The following is a 21,324-nucleotide window of genomic DNA, read 5'->3' as shown; positions in this document are numbered from 1 at the left end:
TGAATTGTTCAGTGGCGTTTTAGACTTACCATTTTAACCATCTTTAAGTGAATTGTTCAATGGCGTTGAGTACCTTTACATGGCTATGCAACAAGTACCACTATCCATTTCCAGAACTGTTTATTACCCCAAACTGAAACCCTGTACCCACTAAATAATAATTTCTCTTAACCCCATATGCCCAGGCCCTGGTAACCACTATTCTACTTTCTAAATTCTAAATTTGACTATTCTAGATACCTCACATAAGTAGAATCATAGAATATTTGTTCTTTAGAGTCTGGCTTATTTCACTTGCATAATGTCTTCCAAGGTTCATCCATGTTGTAGTATATATCAAAATTTAATTTATTTTTAAGGCTGAATAATATTCCACTGTATTTTATTTATATATATATGTGTGTGTATATATATGTATATATATATATATATATATATAATTATTATATAACACATATATAATACACACACACACACACACACACATAACATTTTGTTTATCCATTTATCCTCAGATGAACATTTAGGTTGTTTCCACCTGTAGGTTAATTATAGCTCTTCTAACAATACTCAAAAATGTTAAATAAGCAATAGGTGATGCTAAATTAAAGAGTTATAATATATCAATTTTTTTTTTTTTTTGTACCAGGAATTGAATTCAGGGGCACTCAACCACTGAACCACATCTCCAACACTTTTTTGTATTTTATTTAGAGACAGGGTCTCACTGAGTTGCTTAGCGCCTTGCTGTTGCTGAGGCTGGTTTTGAACTTGCAATCCTCCTGTCTCAGCCTCCCTAGCCACTGGGATTACAGGAATGAGCCACCATAATATCAAATCTTAAGAAGGAAACTCACGGATGAGAACTTTTAAACCTTGCCAGATATGGTGGCACATACCTACAATCCCACCTATTTGGGAGGCTAAGGCAGGATGACTCCAGCTTCTAGGCCAGCCTAGGCAATTTAGACCCTGTCTCAGAATAAAAAAAAATAAAAAAGGGGGGTGGGTAGCTGGCAGTTTAAATAGATAGATAGATAGTGTGTGTTTTGATATATAAATTCACAAGTACCTCTTATTTTCTGTATATATAATTAGGATTTTCAATTGGAAGGAAGTTTACAGCTCATCTAATCAATCCAATTCACATTTTAACAATTTTCTCCCCTATCTTTCAGCAGATGAATGTGACTAATCTCAGGGGAATAGAATAAGAACCTGTAAACTACTTTAACAGAAGCCACCATTACTGTTAGATGATTAACCCAGAGCAGATAACTTATCACCAGAAGGTCAGGACATTGCCTAAGGGCTGTGACTTTGAAAGAGAAGGGAGATCACAGATATGAACAGCTAACTACAAAGACATGACTTAAAATGCAAAATTTTATTTCTTGACCAAGATGTAAGATACCATCACCATGACAGCTTGACATGAGATGAAATACACATCATTGTAAAAATTAAGTTTTTGAAAAAAGTATTTGCTAACCTAAGATAATAGGTTCAAGTTGAAATAAGCAAAAGGAAAAAAGAGAAAAGCATTAAAAAATCTATAAATCAAATGCAAGAGTTTAAGAGCTATATGAAGAATATGGAGAAGGTTCCCAGGAACTCACAAAAAAAGGTCAGAAAGAAAGCTTGTAGACAACAGGTGGCCAAATACTAACATACATTATAAGAAAAATAATTTAAATTTTAATATGAGATTAAATACAACTTCATAGGAATCAAAGTACAGACAAATGGGCTTAAGTGAGTGTTAGAGAAAAAGAATCTTCACATCAGTCTGGAAAAAGTGATATGACTGATGGAAATAAGCATCTCTTTGTGTTAAGATTTGGCATATATAATGCAAAGTCTTGATGGACATATAGGAACCCGAAGACAGAATCATGGCAGAGAGGTTTGGGGAGAGTGGAATCAGAAATGAGAGAATACCAAAACTGCTCATCTATAAAAGACATGAAAGATGCTTTGTGGTCCAAACTGGCAGGGATGAAAGCAAACTGACTGAAGTTTTGATTATTCAGAAAGCTACTAGGGAATCTAATTCTGCTAAAAGAAGCCAGAGAAATGGTGAGAGAAAAGTTTACCAAATTCTGACCATCAGAATGAGGTGGCTAGTAAAATGGAACATGAAACGAGGAACTTCAAGTGGAAACTTGTGTATTAATCAACTTTCTATACTATCACAAATACACACCTGGGATAATCAACTCATAAAGAGAAAAAGGTTATTTTGGTTCACAGTTTTAGGGGTTTCAATTCATGATTGGTTGGCCCTATGGCTCTGTGGGCTGTGGCAGCACATCATGGCAGGAGGACCTGGCACAGTAAGACCACTTACCTCATGACCAGGAAGTGAAAGAGAGTAAGAGGAAGGGAATGGGAATCCCATAATCCCCTCTGAGGACAATGCCCTCAACGACCTGAAGATCTTCTACTAGGCCCCACCTCTTAAATTTTTCACCCTCTCCAATAGTACCAAGCTGGGGACCAATCTTTTAACACCTGGGCCTTTGAGGGACACTCAAGATCCAAAGCATAGCACTTGGGAAGAAATTTTTTCTGTTATCTGGTATTCATAATTGCCCAACAAGGGACCTCAGGAGTAGGATAAAGGAAAAGTGGTAAATTTAGGCTTAATCTTAGTAAACAAAAAAGTTTTCAGAAACAAATAATGCAATTCAAAAAGACTTTTTAAATTTGTGGGGGGTAGGGACAGATAAGGATAATAACAGTGAGAAACCACAGGATGGGGGTGGGGAACAGGTCAAAAAGAATATCTTGATGAAAACCAAGTGTGTATGGGGTGAGGGGAAACACCTAAAGAAATCAATATGACCACACAGCAAACTCTCTTATACATAAACTATTTAAAAATAAAGGAAAAGAAGCTTGTGTCCATTTTTTTTTTTTAAATAGACATGACAGAGTTGTTAGAACAATGTGAAAATAATTAACCAAAAATGAACTGAGAGCCAGGCATAGTGGCACACACCTGTAATCCAGCAGCTCAGGAGGCTGAGGCACTCAATGAGAACCTGTCTCTAAATAAAATACAAAATAGGGCTGGGGATGTGGTTCAGTGGTGGAATGCCCAAGTTCAATCCCTGGTTATGCACCCCCTACCACCACCACACAAAAAAAAAAAAAAAAAATTGAGGTTGTGAAGGGGAGCTATTTAATTATCTCAAGCTCAATGTAAACAGATTGAGGGTTAATTTTTTAAATCTGTTTTTATCCCTAATATATGATCCTAAGATTGGATTATGAGACAAATAAAGTCCAAAATAGGAAGATAGTAAAAAGACCCCAATGCTTTAAATTAATTCCTTTCCAAGCCCAGAAATACACAGGACAATGAATGAGTACAGCTCAGCTTGGAGGCAAGCTTTGAGTGATCAGAGAGTTCTGTCCTTTGCCCTATCAACTGGCTCCATTCTAAGCAGCTTGGATGAAGACAAAGTTGTCATGCTTTTTTTAAACCCTGGATGTCAAAGTTGATAATGATAGGTAATAGGTTGTATGCCAGATAACATTTTAAGAAATCCTGACAGTCTGTAGTGATAGATCAAAGATATTCCTTGGAAGACTCCTCAGAAAACTTGGAATGCACCACCATTTGACCCAGCTATCCCACTTCTCAGTTTATAGTTAAAGAACTTAAAATCAGCATACTACAGTGCCTCAGCCACATCAATGTTTATAGCAGCCCAATTTACAATAGCTAAACTTTGGAACTAATCTAGATGCCCTTCAACAGATGAATGGGTAAAGAAAGTATGGTACATATACACAATGGAATACTACTCAGCCATGAGAAGAATGAAATTATGGCATTTGCCAGTAAATGGATGGAACTGGAGAACATCATGCTAAGTGCAATAAGCTAATCCCAAAGAACCAAAGTCCAATTATTTTCTCTGATATGTGGATGTTAGTTCACAATGGTGGGGGGCGGGGGACACTAGGAAAGAATAGAGGTACTTTGAATTAGGCAGAGGGGAATGAAGGGAAGAGAGGGGTATGGGGTTAGGAAGGATAGTAGAATGAATAGGACATTTTTACCCTATGTGCATATATGATTACACAACCGGTATGATTCTACATCATATACAACCAGAAGAATGAGAAGTTATACTCCATTTATGCAAGATGTGTCAAAATGCATTCATTCTACTACCATGTATAACTAATTAGAACAAACAAATAAATAAATAAATAATAAAAGACACTCCTTTGGAAAAGACTAGAGGGTTCATACCACTTCAGCTGATCCCAACCCCCACAAGTCCTAATTTGCCTTAGGCAGTGGATGGACTGGCAGAGTACCATTGGGATAACCTGTCCTTTGCTCTCAGGAATAAAAGAGAGTGGGAATAAGGAGATGGTAGACTTTTGACTGGAACCACATGGGGAACTAGGCTTGGGAGACAGATTTCAAAATAGCAATTCAAGTTTATTTATAGACCTTGGCCTAGTCCATTGTCAGATTCAAATTCTGAGTTTTTGTTTTGTTTTGTTTAAATATGTGACAGTAGAATGCATTACAATTCTTATTACACATATAGAGCACAATTTTTCATATCTCTGGTTGTATACAAAGTATATCCACACCAATTCATATCTTCATACATATACTTTGGATAATAAAGATCACCACATTTTTACCATCATTAATTATCCCATGCCCCCTCCCTTCCCCTCCCACCCTTCTGCCCTATCTAGAGTTCTTCTATTCTTCCCATGCTCCCACTCTCAATCCCACTATGAATCAGTCTCCTTATATCAAAGAAAACATTTGGCATTTGGTTTTCTGAGATTGGCTAACTTCACTTAGCATTATCTTCTCTATATCCATCAGATTCTGAGATTTTATAACTACAGTTACTCACAGTTATTTTAATTGTGTAAAGTCCATCTGTTCTCTAGAATTAGGAGCAATACAGTTCTTAAAATAAACAAGTCTTAATTGGGTACAATAGTAAATCCTCTAATCCCAGCAATTTAGGAGGCTGAGACAAAAAGATTGCAAGTTCAAGGCCAGCCTGAGCAACTCAGCCAGACCCTGTCTCAAAATAAAAATTAAAAGTGGTGGGGATGTAGTTCAGTGGTGAAGTGCCCCTGAGTTCAATCCCCAGTACTACAAAAATAAATAAATAAATAATAAAAATAAAGAAGTCTTGAGCTTAGAAGAGGCCCAGAAGAAGTATGGCATACCAAAGTAATTTTCAATCTCAAACTGTTTTTTTTTTTTTTAATTATATTCCTAATACAGTAAGCCATACCAACAAAAGGCATTTTATAAGAATTAATGAAGTATACCAATATTCCTACATGCAACTGAACTTCAAAATATCTTAATGATAAGAATGAATAAATTAATAGAGAATTAATCCAGTTAGGCTAACCATGTACATATGGACCAATCCTGTCAATTGTCCTTTCAGAAACTCTAAGATGTGATCCTTTTTTGGAAAATACAATGAAAATTCTACCTCCTACAATGCCTATGTGACATGTTATAGCACCATACTCAAATGACTCTGGTAAGGGCCATCATTGAGAAAGAATTGCATACCCATAAACTCCACCACCTTAGAAAGGGATCGAGCAAAACCTAAATTATTTGAAGTTACTTAGCTACAGAAACTGTTATGGAGGCACTTTAGCCTCATTTAGCCAAATTTCCAAATTAAGACTAGTATTAATATCTCTCTTAAAAACAAAGCTTAAAAGAGCAGCCACATCAATGTATATAGCAGCTCAATTCATAATAACTATGGAAACAACCTAGGTATCCCTCAATAGATGAATGGATAAAGAAAATGTGGTATATATATTCAATGGAATATTATCAGCTTTAAAGAAGAAAGAAATTATGGCATTTGCCAGTAAATGGATGTAGCTGGAGAATATCATGCTAAGTGAAATACATGAACTCCAAAAAACCAAAGGCTGAATGTTTTCTCTGATATGCAGATGCTAATTCACAATAAGGGCGTCATCAGGGAAGAATTAGGTAGAGGGGAGTGAAGGGAGGGGAAGGGGGGATATATGGGAATAGGAAGGACAGTAGAATAAAACAGACATTATTACCTTATGTATATATATGACTGCATGACTGATGTGATTCTACAACATGTACAATCAGAAAAATGAGAAATGATATCCCATCTATGTATGATATATCAAAGTGCATAAACGCATTCTACTGTTATGAATAACTAATTAAAACAAACTTAAAAATTAAAAAAAGAGTAGTATAGTTTTTTATAATTAAAAACAAATCAAAAGAACCAGACATACAGGACCAATTACCTTAGCCTTTTTGAGCAGATCGACTATATCGAGATTCATGGAGGCTAGTTCCCTGCTTGGCATGCTCTGTAGCTGTGTGATGATGAACAGCTCACAGATGTGCTGCAGTCTGGAGACTTGGTACATCTCAGCACAGATCAGGAGACACATGGCCTGGAAAATGCCGGCTAACAGAGAAGGGCAATAAGAGGAAACAGGTGATAAAACCTCTGCTTTCACAATCTAACACACACACACACACACACACACACACAAACGCACAGAACAAGAAAAAAAAAAAACATACTGATGGTATCATCCAATGTGGACAAGAATGCCTAGGAAAAGCCTTCAGTATCAGCATTCTAAACCATTATGCATATTAAAAATCCACTTAAGCTGTCACACTCAGAGAGGAATCCAGAGTAGGCAACTCCTAACTGACCTTAAGTATCAACCCAGAGGTCAATTGATCCATCAGGTCAATCTTTTTTATTTTTTAATTTATTCTAAATTGTAATATATGACAACAGAATGTATTTCAATTCATAGTACACACATATTGCACAATTTTTCATATCTCTGGTTGTACACAATGTAGAGTCACACTATTTGTGTCTTTATACATGTACTTAGAGTAATGATGTTCAACTCATTCCACAGTCTTTCCTACCCCCAGGCCCCCTCCTTTACCTCCCTCCCCTTTGCCCTATCTAGAGTTCCTCCCATGCTCCGTCCCCCCAACTACATTATGAATCAGCATCCTTATATCAGAGAAAACATTCGACCTTTGGTTTTTTGGGAGTGGCTAGCTTCCCTTAGCATTATATTCTCCAACTACATCCATTTACCTGCAAGTGCTATGATTTTATTCTCTTTTAATGCTGAGTAATATGCCATTGTATATGTATGTATGTGTATGTGTATGTGTATGTGTGTATATATATATATATCAGGTCAACCTTTTTTTTAATTTTTTTTTTTTTTTAGTTATAGATGGACACAATATCTTTATTTATTTATTTATTTTTATGTGGTGCTGAGGATGGAATTCAGTGCCTCATATGTGGGAGGCAGGAGCTCTACCACTGAGCTGCAGCCCCAGCCCCTCAGGTCAATCTTTCTGTTAGCAATTTTTCTTTCTTGGCTCTAGTCCCCAGCCTTATTTGTCTTGTTTTTATTGTGGTAAAATAGATATAAAATTTATCATCTTAGCAATTTTTGAGCATACAGTTGAGTGACAAGAAGTGTCTTCATGGTGCTATGCACCCAGCATTACTATTCCAGAACTTTTTTCATCTTTCCAAAATGAAGTTCTAGATCCATTAAACAATCACTTTCCATTTCTCCATGCCTCTCGCCTCTGGCAACCACCCAGTTTGTTTGTTGTAAACACTTTTTTGTGAGTCTGATTACTATTTCTTTCCTGAACATTTTTTCTAATTAGCAGGATGAAGCCTAATGTTAGGGCAGTTTCAGTTACTCCAAAGAGTAATTGAGACACCAAATTTTACTATTATTTCAAATCTGGTCAACTTTTTAATTTAATATACAAAATTACCATTATTGAAATAATAAACAATCACATTTATTTCCAATAAGAACCAGTGTTTTAACTTTTATTAGGCAAAAAGGATAAGCTGATCTTTAATAGCTGATCTGTTAATAAGCAAGTATCTCCAAAATACTCCATGGCTAGACCAAACCTAATTTAATTTAAAAAAAGAAAAATTGCTTTTCTTTTCTGGAATTTCTAAAATATTCCAGTAGAGGGCTTATTACATTTAAAATATTTCAATAATAAAAGCAGGAAATTTTCCTACTCTAAAAATTAAAGGAGGGAACCTTAAAGAGAAATGTGGTCTGAGACATGTTTTCTTTTTGTATTTGCTAGGATGCCTTCCTAGGTTTTGTAATAAAGATCTCAGTCTCTTGGACTATATGGGGCTCTAGCTGCATTTGTGGTGGGAGCCACCTGGTGGCCAAAGGATAAAGAGTAATCAAAGGGGCTTCTATGCCTGTATCACAAAGCTCTGGGCCTTTGAAAGGATTTTGCTTTCTCCAAACTGCCTCCAGTTAGAGAAAATCTGCAAGATGTGTCCCAACCTACAGTTGCCACAGATGGTTAGTTCCTGGTCAAAACAGTCCTTGGTCAGTGAATTTGTAAATAAATTCTATAGTTCACTGGATATCCTAAACATCTTGGGAAAAGTTTTCAGGGGGAGTCAGTTTTATGACAGTCTGACTCTAGCAGAAGTTGGAAGGAGCTTTTAAAAAAAAAAAAATCCCACATCCTCTGGCCAGATGCCATGGCCTCTCAGAATATCGAAAGTCCTCAAAAATACCTCATTCAGAAGTCAGAATCATAAAAGCAGTCTCCCAACCCTTTTCTTTGTGTGGAAGAGATAATGCTCCAATCTCTAGAATTAGAAAGGCCATTAGATCCCCAAACCCCTCCATTTCTGGGTGCCTAGAGGGGTCACAACACAGTTGGAGGTGGCTGGGACCTGTACATTTATGCCAGGGGCTTAAAGCCCATAAACGGCTTCCAATCATTGCTTTCCCACTTGAACTAATTGAAGATTCATTGTTGTCCCAACACCATCTCCAACCGTTTAGCGCATGCCATGATGCCAATTGTGGTAGACCTTAACCAAAACCAGATTTCACAGAACACAATTTATCAAAATGGGTAACACAGAAAGTATATTGTGAGTTATTATTTAGCATGTATATTCCTCACCTGGGCAACAGGAGTCGGTATATAGGTATTCTAAAAATGACAAGAAAGTCTCTTTGGAAACACCATAAACTGGAATCAGGACACTCTTTGCTTCCATGTAATTACCATTAAACATGGCCGCCATCACTTCACAACGGGCCACCAGGATGGCCCTATGGGCTGGCACTGTTGTACCTGGAAGGTGCAAAAGAAAGACAAAGTCAAGTAGGATAAATTTGCTGAGTTACCACACTAGCAATTTCTTTCCAGAGTGGCACTGCATATCATCAGCTAAACTGATATGCAAAAGCCAAATCTAGGGGATGGCAACCATTTATTACTCCAGTGATTTTAGTTTGAAGTTGAATGATAAAGAGAGCTCAAATACTGACTTTGAAAGCAACAATTTTCAAATCATGTAACCATTTATTTAATTTATATTTCCTAAACACAGTAACATTCAAAAGGGTTCTTGCTTTGTTTTTATAATGAAATGTCTATCCTTTCTGACTGACTCAAAGTAACACCTCCCCTGGACAGAGGAGGAACATGATGTGGACACCTTCCTTCAAGAAAACTACCCTATGATCCTTTCTGGCCAAACTCACAGAATAGTCTTGGCCAGGCTTCCCCATATTAGAAATAGAAAACTGTAACAAGCACACCAGGAACAGTCCATAGCTCACAGTAGGAATGACAAGAGAATCTCTGTGGCTCTGCCTCTTCTAAGCATACTACCTCCCCAGGCAACAATTCTTTTCCACATGAACAATGCCTTCTTCTAGAGGAACCAGGACTTTAATTTAAAGGCCCCCTCAGCCCATACTCCACACTGAAGATCCACTAAATTAAATTGACTCTCATGGGAGAGCTTGCTAAGCTCTCCACCACCACATAAAGGCAATTCCACATGGGGCGTAGGTGGGCCTGGGAATCATGAGATGATGGAGCAGTTCTCAGCACTCCTACAACCTCAGAAGACCATAAGTTCACACTGCCAGCCTTTAGTCTGACCTAACAAGTTCCACAGATCACTGCTGGGCACCCTCCATATGCCAATCACTGTGTTTGGAACTGAAGACACAAAGGTGAGGAAGTCGAAGCTATCATGCTTTGGAGTAGGAGTTTTAATGGGGAATACCATGGCCAGAGGGCGTGACAAAGCAGCCCCCTCCAGAAAGTAACTCTATGTGCCAAACTACTCTGCCCAAGAATTTATACACATCTCTAAAATCTCATACTTATCAAGGGTATATATTCTTCTCGAAAATATTTACAACTATTGGGTTATCTCCTTTACATCCAAACCTCTTCTGACTCAGAGACACCGCCTAAGCCCAGTGTCTCTCTCCAAAGCCAGTAATTCCTTGGGATCCACATGCAGCCCCTGATGTTGCCAGCTGAGCCCAATGTTTGGCACTGCAGTCTACACCATATCTCCCCCACCAGGAGCAAGGAAGGAGCCCCCAAAGCTACACCCAATAAACACTACCTACCTCCTCCTTCTCTGTCATGACTTTCCCAGCCTCAATGTGACAGTGTCCCTCTACCAAATGGACCAGTTCCATAATTAAAGCATGCCATATATATATATATATATATATATATATATATATATATATATATATATAGGCAGCAGTTAACAAGGGATTCAAACAAGTAATGCAATCAATTTAAAGGTTTAAAAATGTTCAAGATAAATAGGGCATCATTTTAAAAAAATAAAGAAAAAGAAGGAAAATTAGAAGCATAGTTAAACAAACTGAATGACCCATAATTTGAGTTAAGCAGAGTGATTTAAGATTGACTAAAAATACCAAGTGGATATTAGATGGGGGTGGAATTTGATAAATCTTGAAATTTTAACAGAAATTTGTGTTGAGGCCAGATGCAGTGGCGTACCACATAATCCCAGCTACTCCAAGGATCACAAATTTTAGACCAGCCTCAAAACCCTGTCTCAAAATAAAAAATAAAAATGTCTGGGGATGTAGCTCAGTGTTAGAACATCCCTGGGTCCAACCCTCAGGACAGTAGGGGAAAAGAAGAAGAAAAGAAAAAAGAAAGAAAGAAAGAAATTTCTGTTGATCATGTTACAACAGAATTGCAAAACCAACTGCAAAACACTTTCAAGACCATTTCAAGCTTAAAATTTAGTTTGGAAAGCCATCAGACTTCCAGTAAAGAAAACATCAACTTCTGTTTCTCAGCTCTTTACACCACTGTTCTGGTGCTATAAATTGTTGTGTTAACATAATGCCCCAGGAGAGCTATGTTTTTTTTAACACTGTATATAAAAATATTTGCTAAAAGAACATTATGCAGTGTTTATATACTAACCAGTAATAGGATACAGGTGAAGAATTACTTAAAGAACAAAAAAAAAAAAAAAAAAAACCAAACAATTTTCTAGCTAAAAGATAAACATGCTCTTGGAAAATGTCAAGGCCAAACTATCTTTTCTTTGTATTATTCATTTGATGTCGCAGTTTTAAGAGACTTTTTCTAAGGAAAAAAATAATCTTAAGAATGAAACAAAATATAAAAGCTCAATTCTCCTACTATCTTTGATGGATTATCAAAGGCCTTGATTCCATTGCATACAAAATAAAATACTACATTTGTTACACCATTTTTTTACTACTTTTCAGGTTTCAAAAGTGAAATTTTTAGAATTGTGTTTGATCTCATTCTGAAAAAAAAAAAGGATATCTGTCTTGCTGAAGAGAGATTTAGAGTATGTACTACATAGCTAAACAGGGAAGGAATAATTTTGTAAAAGAACTTTTCATGTGACACAGATTTAAATGTCAAAGGAAACCCCTATTTTTCTATACACGTCTAAATATTTACCAATACTAACTTTAGAATGGCTAGAGTAACTTCTTTTTTTAAATAAACCCAAACAACGAATTACAGGTGGTAGTGAAAATACATATTTGATGATCACCTATTACAGGGACAGTATCCCATGTCAGGTTTTTACATCCCATTTTGACTTCAGCCAGTTGTTGGTAACAGTCTGAATCCTTCTAAAAGAAGGGTTTTCTGTGGAGCCTGGGTTCAACATGAATGGCACAGTGACCTGCCAGAGATGGCTGCCATGCACAGAAAAAGGGTGGCGTCTATGAGTCAGGCCTGCACTGGTCCTGCACATCCACTCTCGATTCTTGTAACCACCACCTCACAAGGCAGAAATTAGAATCTCCTCCCACAGATGAGGAAACAAAGGTGCTTCATCTTATGAATGAAAAATTTCTGTTAAAATTTAAAGGTGACATCAAATTTCACCCACATCTACTATCCACTTGGTACTTTTGATCAATCTTAAAAATCAATAATGGAAAGTAATTCACTCAAATCTGTACAGTAAAAACATGTCCCAGCAAAGACCCCAGCTAGGACTTCCTGGCCTATGCTAATTCTACCTCATCAAGGTACATTGGTTTATTAGTTCTGGGCTGATACCCCAGACATTTCATCCTCACTTAGGTTTCCCTAAGCCTCCCATGAGGTTCAGTGATGTTCACGCTCAAAACTGGAGTAAAGAAGCCAAAGAGTTATTACTTGTGACTTCAAATTTACTATTATTGCATGAAGAGTAAACCTTACACTTAAATAACTACTTAGTTTTAAAATGGTCTTTCCTGTTGTGTCACATAAATTTATACTAAGGATACCAAAGTTATATCCAAATGTGAATTATTTCACAAATACGAATCTTTCAGAACACATACTTTGCATTACAAATATTTTAGGTCAAAGTGTATAGAAGAAAAACTGCACATTTATCTAAGACTTCACTAAAACTTTAAAAAATTCTATAATTAATATTTGAGATGGTTTATTATCAACCATTACTCTGAGGGTCTCTATCAATTCCAGTATAAGTCAACTTGAAATATTTTGAAATATAAGAATGCTTTCCTTCCCTATTTTTGGTATAAAATACTTTAATTATCAATTAAAAAGTTAGAGATACATTCACACTTCAAACAGCTATTTTCATTAATACCAGAAACAAAACCCAAAAAAAGACATTGGTTTTTTTTTTTTTTAGAGTGACATTGGGTGTGGAAGCCTGGCCCTCAACTTAAGATGTGAACACGGGGATGTCTGAAAAGTCCACAGGAAGGGTAAACAAAATGACCAAGCCTGAGTGGAAAAGAGGCATTGCCCCTGGAGGCCATACACCCTGCAAAGATTTGAAGAGGGTTTATGTTGTACATGTCAATTCTCAACTTCAGAACCATCAATCTCATTATCAAGTGTCATTTATTAAAGGTTGGTTGATGTTGTGGGACATAGTGATGCAACAAAGCATGTGTGATGTGATTACTCATTTGCAGAATAACCCAACAGTCCATCTATAAGAGGATTACTGAGGTGTTTGGAAATATAAACTTCCAACCAAGGAAATATAGGTTACAAAAAATAAATGAATGACTAAAGACAACCAAAGGACTATAACTTGATCATCAGTGAAGAATTAAATACTGAGTCCATTATATTTTATCTGATTTGTCTCAAATACTGTGTGAGTGGTAAGAGATTGGTCAGCCCTGGTCACAGGACCAGTACCAGAGCATCCGAGAAAGTCCTAAATATTGGATATGATTAATAAACACACTATATTCTATTATAGGGTAAAAAACATTCATCAGATTCATTAAGGTCCTGACGAAACAGCACTACAAACTATTCTTATGTTCACCACATAACCTTCAGTTTACCACTTCTTTTTTCCCTTATGAAAAACATGCCCTAGATTGTCATATGGTCCCTGGAGTACTTTGTTCCCACCTCATCCTCAACTGCTCAGTATGAATCCAATCAACCCTAAAACACATATGGCTAAACAGATCTCAGTGCCCCACAGGAAATCATTTGGAAAAGAGTACTTGGACACCTCCTGCCATCAGCCACCTTCTTTTAGAATATAGAAACTGTTATTCCATCTTTCTAAAATGGACTTTAAAAAAATTAATCTTGGAAAAACAAATCGTATTTCTTCTCAACAATGGATACAGTCCTTCCTGTTGACGTGTAACGCTTCTTAGATGATTTGTTAAAAAAAAATCTCTATGCCTTTTGCATAGATAGAATGCATCAACCATTTTCCATGAATACTTTCATCAACAAAGATTTTTCTTCTAGAAGCTAGAGAGAATTCTATAAACCACAGGGAGCTTTATCCCCCAAAGGCTTGCTCCACCTATAATGAATAATCAATGAACCCTGGCTTCACTTTGGGTTTTATTTTGGCAAGTAATAAATCAAGGCATGATAATATTAGGGGCTTAGTCAAAGTCAGTTTTAGGTTTCTTAAAATGATGAAAGGGTTACAGAAAATCTGTGGCCTCTGTTGGCTTTCCCCCCCACCCCATCACTTTTTATATGTCTCAAGGTTACTCTTATTGTCTCATTTTCAATGTCCTAGGCTCATACTGCCTACAGTGCTGACAGCAGCTTTGGAAGGTACTTTGGAAAGCTTCCAATTAACTGTTTGTCTTGGAAGGTGACCAAAGTTAAAAGTAAAATGAATTTTTCTGGGCAAATAGTTTTTAAAGTAAATGACCATGTTAGCTGTCACATATTTTCACCATAAAATTAGAATTATATCTTACTCTTCACAATAGCCCACATAGAGTTCTAGTTAATTCATCTGGAAACATCTCCTTCTACCCTTCTTGCATAACTAAACATATATGAGAATTCATTTCAAGATTCTGCTTTTAACATGCTAATCTGACAAAATTATCCATGCAAGTAACTAATAATGGGCATTAAAACAGCTCATATTTATTACAATTAGGTGGCATTACTTTCCCACAGAGATAAGAAGCAGCTTTCAGTTGCTCTGGAAAACACTTGTGAGCACTGTGAGAAATCAACGCAGCAATATCTGTGGGTGTCCGATACAGGCCAGGCATGACCCTCAATTCAAAATTAGATCCTCTCACTCAAATAAAGACACACTCACACACACACACACACACACACACACAGAGAGAGAGAGAGAGAGAAATGAACAAAATGAACAAAAGGTAATGTAATTTTAAGGGAGCTGACCTCACTTGAATCAAAACCCAGTATATTACCCAGGCCTTTAATCCCAGTGACCTGGGAGACTGAGGCAGTGGATGGCAAGTTTAAAGCCAGCCTGTGCAACTTAGTAAGACCCTATCTTGAAATAAAAGGGCTAGGGATCTGGGAGAGCACCCCTGTGTTCAATCCTCAGCACAAACATACACTCAAAAAACACTTGCCCCAAAACTAAGCAAACAAACCACTCAGGATCTTAAAGAAATTCACAAACAAAAATACATAATAATGTATTACAGATTATCTCATCCTTGCTGATTTCTAGAAAACATCTGGGTGTTGAGGCACATGCCAATAATCCCAGCAATTCTGGAGGCTGAGGCAGAAGGATTGCAAGTTCTAGGCGCCCCTCCCCCCTTTCTCTCATGTGCGCACACGGACACACACACACACACAATCACACACACACATTTATCAGAAGCTGAAACAAAGTGAGGAAAGCAAATAAAAAAATGAAAATGCATAATGAACTTTGCAAATTTGAGCCATACCTTGTATTTCAAAGACAACATCAGCAAGCATCGGTTTATTAAGGAAAAACTTGAGGGAAGTGTTATAAAACCACAGAGGTTTTCTGGCTTGGTAGGTTTTGCAATTCCTTAGACAATTAATCTATAAGAAAAAACACAAATACAAGAAGAGAGATTGTTCAATATGCTTTGGCAATATTTAAGTACTGGTTTGAGAATTTGTCTGTCTGAAGAAATAATGATTACTTACTCCATGGCATTTCTTTTTTTTTTTTTAATATTTATTTTTTAGTTGTAGTTGGACAATACCTTATTTTATTTATTCATTTCTATGTGGTGCTGATGATTGAACCCAGGGCTCTGCACGTGTTAGGCGATTGCTCCACCACTAAGCCACAAACCCAGCCCCTCTCTGTGGCACTTCTGATCACAGTGTTGGAGGAAACTCACCCTCAAGTACTACTTCTGCTCCCTGTTTATAGTACCATACTCAACACACAACACAGGACAGGCACTGGCTAAGTGAAAACACAACTCTATAGCCAAGAAGCTGTAGGAACCTGAACTGCTACGGGTCTTCATTGAGAAACAGCAGCAGCACAAACACATATGAATGCCTAACAAAATAAGTTTACTCATTCTATCTGATTTGTTCATTAAGAAAGTAAGAAGGGGCTGGGGATGTAGCTCAAGCGGTAGCGCGCTCGAGTGGCATGCCTGCGGCCCGGGTTCGATCCTCAACACCACATACAAAGATGTTGTGTCCGCCAAAACACTAAAAAATAAATATTAAAATTTCTCTCTCTTTCTCTCTCCTCTATCTCTCTCTCTCTCTCTCTTAAAAAAAAAAAAAAAAGAAAAGAAAGAAGACAAAAAAATTTAATTGGCAATTTAGGAAAATACATTTTCCCTTTATCATACCATGTTCTTTTATTGCCTATTAGCTCAATATTTTCTCCTAAAGAAATGAACATTAAATACACACACACCTTAGAGTGATTAATTGGCTCATGTCCATCTTAATCACCAATCTTATAATCCTAATATCTTTTCTATACACTGCACAGACTACTCATTCACCTGGGTCTCTGATCTGGAGCTCCGATTGCTCTTCCCTTGACAACACATCCCTTGTCCCATCACACCTGCCTGCTGCAGCTGGCAGCCTCAAGGGGCAGTGCCTCCGTCCCACTCAGCCTTCAGACGTCCCTTTGTTCCAAACCTAGAAGTTGAGGGCCAGCCTCACTTTCCTCAACCTCCATCCATTTTCTTTTCCTTTCTTACTTACTCTGGTTTATCTATAATGAATAAGCTAAACAAACCTGAACATTTTCAGGTAGAGTTGCCCAAAGATGAAGAAATACAACTTATTTGAAATACTAGGATTCATTAGGACTACAAGCTTTTTTGCATTATTATACGCTCATTTGGGATGATTTAATGATGATTTTTATTGAAACATCATATCTTACTCATTCCTGACAGATTCACCCATTTCCCTGGTTGAATCGCAGCCCTGCTCAGAATTTTAAACCTCTACTTGGCTAGCTAGGGAAATCAAAACACTCTATCCCCTAGAAATAATCACACATGCAACATTAAGAATAATAAGAATAAATGACACATACTCCCCACTGCCGATTAATCTACTGTGGTGAAAATTTTAAATCTTTAGTTAGTGGGGAAAATAGCAGTATCCTTCCTCACAAAGAAAAAGGAAACACACTGCTGAATGGCGTCCAAGAGGAAGCAGAGAGGTAAAACAGACCACATGAATGGGGGTCCTTTAACCACATTCTTACCTATTCACAATGTGCCACAATACACCGTGAAGGAGCCAGGGATAGAAGCTAGTGAATGCTTCACAAAAAGGAGACTATCAGCCAGCAAGTATCACAGATTTGGAAGTTAGTAGAAGCCTCCAGGAGCACAGTGCCTCCATTTAAAGAAAGCCCTGACTTGCTCTAAGTTGTAGAGATAATTTGTGGCAGGCTCACAATTTAAATCCACATTCCCGAAGTTCTAATTCAGTGTCACTTGTTTTCTGTTTTGTTTTGTTTGTTTCCATTTTCCAGTACTGAGGATGGAACCCTGGGCCTTCAGCATGCTAGGCAAGCACTCTGAGCAGCATCCCCAACACAGTGTTACTTTCCTGTAATGTGTTCAGTCAGTGAGATGGACTTCTACCCCAGGAAAGCACAGAAGATGGGTGGAAAAACTTTTCCCTCTTGTGCAAGCAAGGGATTTTAGTTCAATAGCATGGAATTCCCTTCACAAGAGGAATTCAGTTTATTCTCAGTACCCAAAGGGATGTATGCAGAATGAGACCCATGAAAAAAGGTGCAGGTTCAGAACAAAAGCAACACTCTTCCCTTACCTGTACATAAAGGTATGAATTTGTACACTGTGAACATTATGTACCTATGTATTATGTATGAATGTATGTGTCATTTCTGCTTTGAATTTGAAAGAAAAAAGTGAGAGGGCAGAAGTTTAGTGAGAACACAGATGTATATGATGTGCATTTTCATTGGTCAATACATAAGTTATGGTCCATAACATAAGTTAACTAGACCAATTGCTTTGAAAAACAGAATGTAGGTGTATTACATATTTTTACAAAATAATTATTTACTTGAATTAGTTGCAAGAGAGCTACCATCCTGCTAAACACCTGTAAAACTAGACAGCTTCAGTATCTGCTTCAATAAGTTACTGAAGTAAAAGAAAGATCTGGCCCCTTAATTCCACGCTATTTTGCTAAAAAATCTTTCTTCTCAATTAAAGAACAGTCAGGAATCTTCATTATAATTATAGTTTATATTTTTAAACTATAAATTTAGGGTTGTAGAAGTGACAAAGTCAATTGTAGAAAATAAAAAAGAAATAATATTCTTTTTTTACATTAAATATAAATCTGTATTCTGCTAGGTGTTATACACAATGTACCTTTTTATCTACTATAGTCAACTTGTTTATCACAGAATCTGAAATAAGAGTACACTGGTTTAATTATATAATGTGGTTGTTTTAAAATTTAACAAATCTACTTTTAAAAGTTCTTATATAGTCTACAATTTAAGTTACTGGAGTTTTAATGTACACGTTTATAGCCATATATAAATTCTATATTTTTATAACCCCAAACTTAGTTATAGTTTTGAACTTAAACTAGATAGAATCCTTAATTGCCCACCTGGTTATATAAATTTCTCAGAACCCTCAAAAAAGGCACACACAGGAACTGCCCTCCTCCTGCAAACAACTTTGATTGTGAGCCATAAGAAAGCATCCTCTCCAAGAAGTTGAACTGCAGCTGGAAAAATCAAACAACCCTTCCTTCCTGACATGGATCATGTATTTCCAGAGCTCTAGTGAAGTATTCCAGAAGTTTGAACTCACAAATGAGTATTTTGAAGACATGACTCACACATATTTTAATTCTTACATAAATTTAAATCGAAGTAACAAAATAGCATGTGTTTCTACTTAAGATGTTACATGGAAGAAATATATTCAGGGGAAATACTCATTTATATATTACTTAATTCTTCTAATGACTCCATATTACATACATCATTTTATGTCAGAGAGAGTCAAACAAATTAACTTACCTTTCCCGGTGTTTTTAAAATGCATTTAACTTTCTCAATCACATTAGAAACATCCCCTGAATCTTTCAACTTCTTCCTGATATCTTCTTCCAATTCTTCCCACTGAAAAGCACCTGTAGCAAATTAGTACATATTATAATTTTCTATTACAGCAGAAGGTAAGAAAAATTAATCTCACACTAGATATCATTATTCATTTTGTTTTGTTTTTTTAGCATTTTCTTCTAGTTTTTTCTTTACCAAACATAGTCTTACTATTATGAAATACATTTAATAGCTCTTATATTTTTAACAAATCAGTTTTGGGCTTCCCCTACATTTCTTGAAACCGGAAGTACTCCTGCCTGAACAGCTGCCACCTCTCTGTGACTGGTGATAACAGCACTGGCCAGAATATGAGCTACTACGACAAGGGCTCCAATATCCAAGTTATTTGTCTGCCCTGGGGAAGAAGGTAGATGCACTCTTTCCCATACTGATCATGGAGAGCACTGACCATCAGGTAGAGGAATACGAAACAGAAAACGTTCTAAAGGTGTCATGAATGGGAGCATTTCTCCAGAAAATCCCCTATGCATACACAAAGTCTGCATAAAAACATCAAGAGTTTAAGGACCCAGTGGAAAAGCCAATGGAAATTGAACAAAGAAATTTTGTTCAGTTGGGCACTATGGCACACAATTGTGATCCTAGAGACTTAAGAGGCTGAGATAGAAGGATCACAAGTTTGAGGACAGCCTGGGCAACTCAGCAAGACCCTGTCTCAAAAACAAAAACAAAAAAATAAAATAAAAAGGGCTGGGAATGTAGCTCAGGTTCAATACTAATTAAAAGGAAAATATTTAAATTTATTCTATATCAGCTATTCACAGTCCTATCTGTGCATTATATTTACCTGGAGATGTACCTGTTATAAAATGCTATCAGAAGAGGTCTCGTACCAATTAAATTATAATTTTTGGAGCTGAGGCCCTGACACCAATATGTTTTTAAGACCTCCTAGGTGACTTGATGTGTATGGAGTGCTGCTGATGACCACTATTCTACCTTTAGAAATCTCATCCATTATCATAACCCAGGGTAAGCGGTATACAGCAAGTAGTAGGTGTAGTTATTTTTGATTGTCTACACTCACCCAAGCTGAAGGAGAACACAAATACTGTCTCTGTAGTCACCTTTAATATGATGAGTAAAAGTTACACTAAGTTAACATGTTAACATAAGTTACATTAACTAAAGAGCATCTATATCTCCAATGAGATTATTATCTGAAAGTAAACATGTATCGAATAATCTAAATACATGGATTAGCATCAGGTAACCCTCTCCCCCCCAACACACACACACACAGGTCACTGGGCTATTGGTTTGTGAAAACAGACACAAAAAGAACCAATAACTAAGAATGAAAGAAAGATAATTTTTTAAATTATTTTTTTAGTTGTTGAGGGACATGATACTTTATTTTTATTTTTTTATTTTTATGTGGTGCTGAGGATTGAACACAGTGCCTCACAAGTGCTAGGCCAGTACTCTACCACTGAGCCACAACCCCAGCCTGAAAGGAAGACTAATTTTTAAGTGCACATTAATTGAGTGGGCTGTTTTCACAATCAGAAATGCTAACGGAATCATCTTTGATGCCTTTAGGTCCAAATAAAACCATAATCATTGCACTGGGAATTTTGTTTTGTAATAAAGACATTTAACATGAGATATAAAAGATCTAACCTCCTCCTTTTACATTTATTTATCTACCTACCTACCTATTTATTTATTTATTTTTGTGGTACTAGGGATTAAATCTAGGGGTACTCTATCACTGAGCTACACCCAGCCTTTTTATTTTGAGACAGAGTCTCCCTTAGTTGCTATGGCTGGCCTTGAACTTGTGATCCTCCTGATTCAGCCTCCCTAGTCACTGGAATTATAGGCATATGCCACCACACACAGCCCAACCTCCTACATTTTTTAAGTTTATAGTCCAGTATTGTTAACAATAAGCATGAAGCCATATGGCAAGATCTCTAGAGTTTATTCATCTTGCATTATTCAGTGGGATTTTTCTTTTTTTCTTTTCTTTTCTTTTTTTTTTTTTTTTTTTTTG

At 36.7% G+C, this 21,324-nt stretch overlaps 1 protein-coding gene across 2 annotated transcripts in view; it reads right to left on the bottom strand.

Annotated features, from left to right (window-relative positions):
- The window catches only part of Rhobtb3 (Rho related BTB domain containing 3), a 57,255-nt gene that overhangs the window by 9,719 nt on the left and 26,212 nt on the right, over positions 1-21,324 (bottom strand). For both annotated transcript variants that reach the window (XM_015483790.2, XM_048811461.1), the window contains exons 7-10: positions 19,218-19,330; positions 15,625-15,745; positions 9,050-9,223; positions 6,328-6,494 (exon numbers count right to left, since the gene is read on the bottom strand). In XM_015483790.2, coding sequence (XP_015339276.1) covers positions 6,328-6,494; positions 9,050-9,223; positions 15,625-15,745; positions 19,218-19,330 — 575 coding nt within the window. The remainder of the gene's footprint in view (positions 1-6,327; positions 6,495-9,049; positions 9,224-15,624; positions 15,746-19,217; positions 19,331-21,324) is intronic.

The sequence above is a fragment of the Marmota marmota genome, unplaced genomic scaffold, assembly GCF_001458135.2.
Source record: "Marmota marmota marmota unplaced genomic scaffold, marMar, whole genome shotgun sequence".
Classification (NCBI taxonomy): domain Eukaryota; kingdom Metazoa; phylum Chordata; class Mammalia; order Rodentia; family Sciuridae; genus Marmota; species Marmota marmota.
The sequence above is the reverse complement of the archived record's forward strand: the minus strand, read 5'-3'. Positions and strand labels throughout refer to the sequence as shown.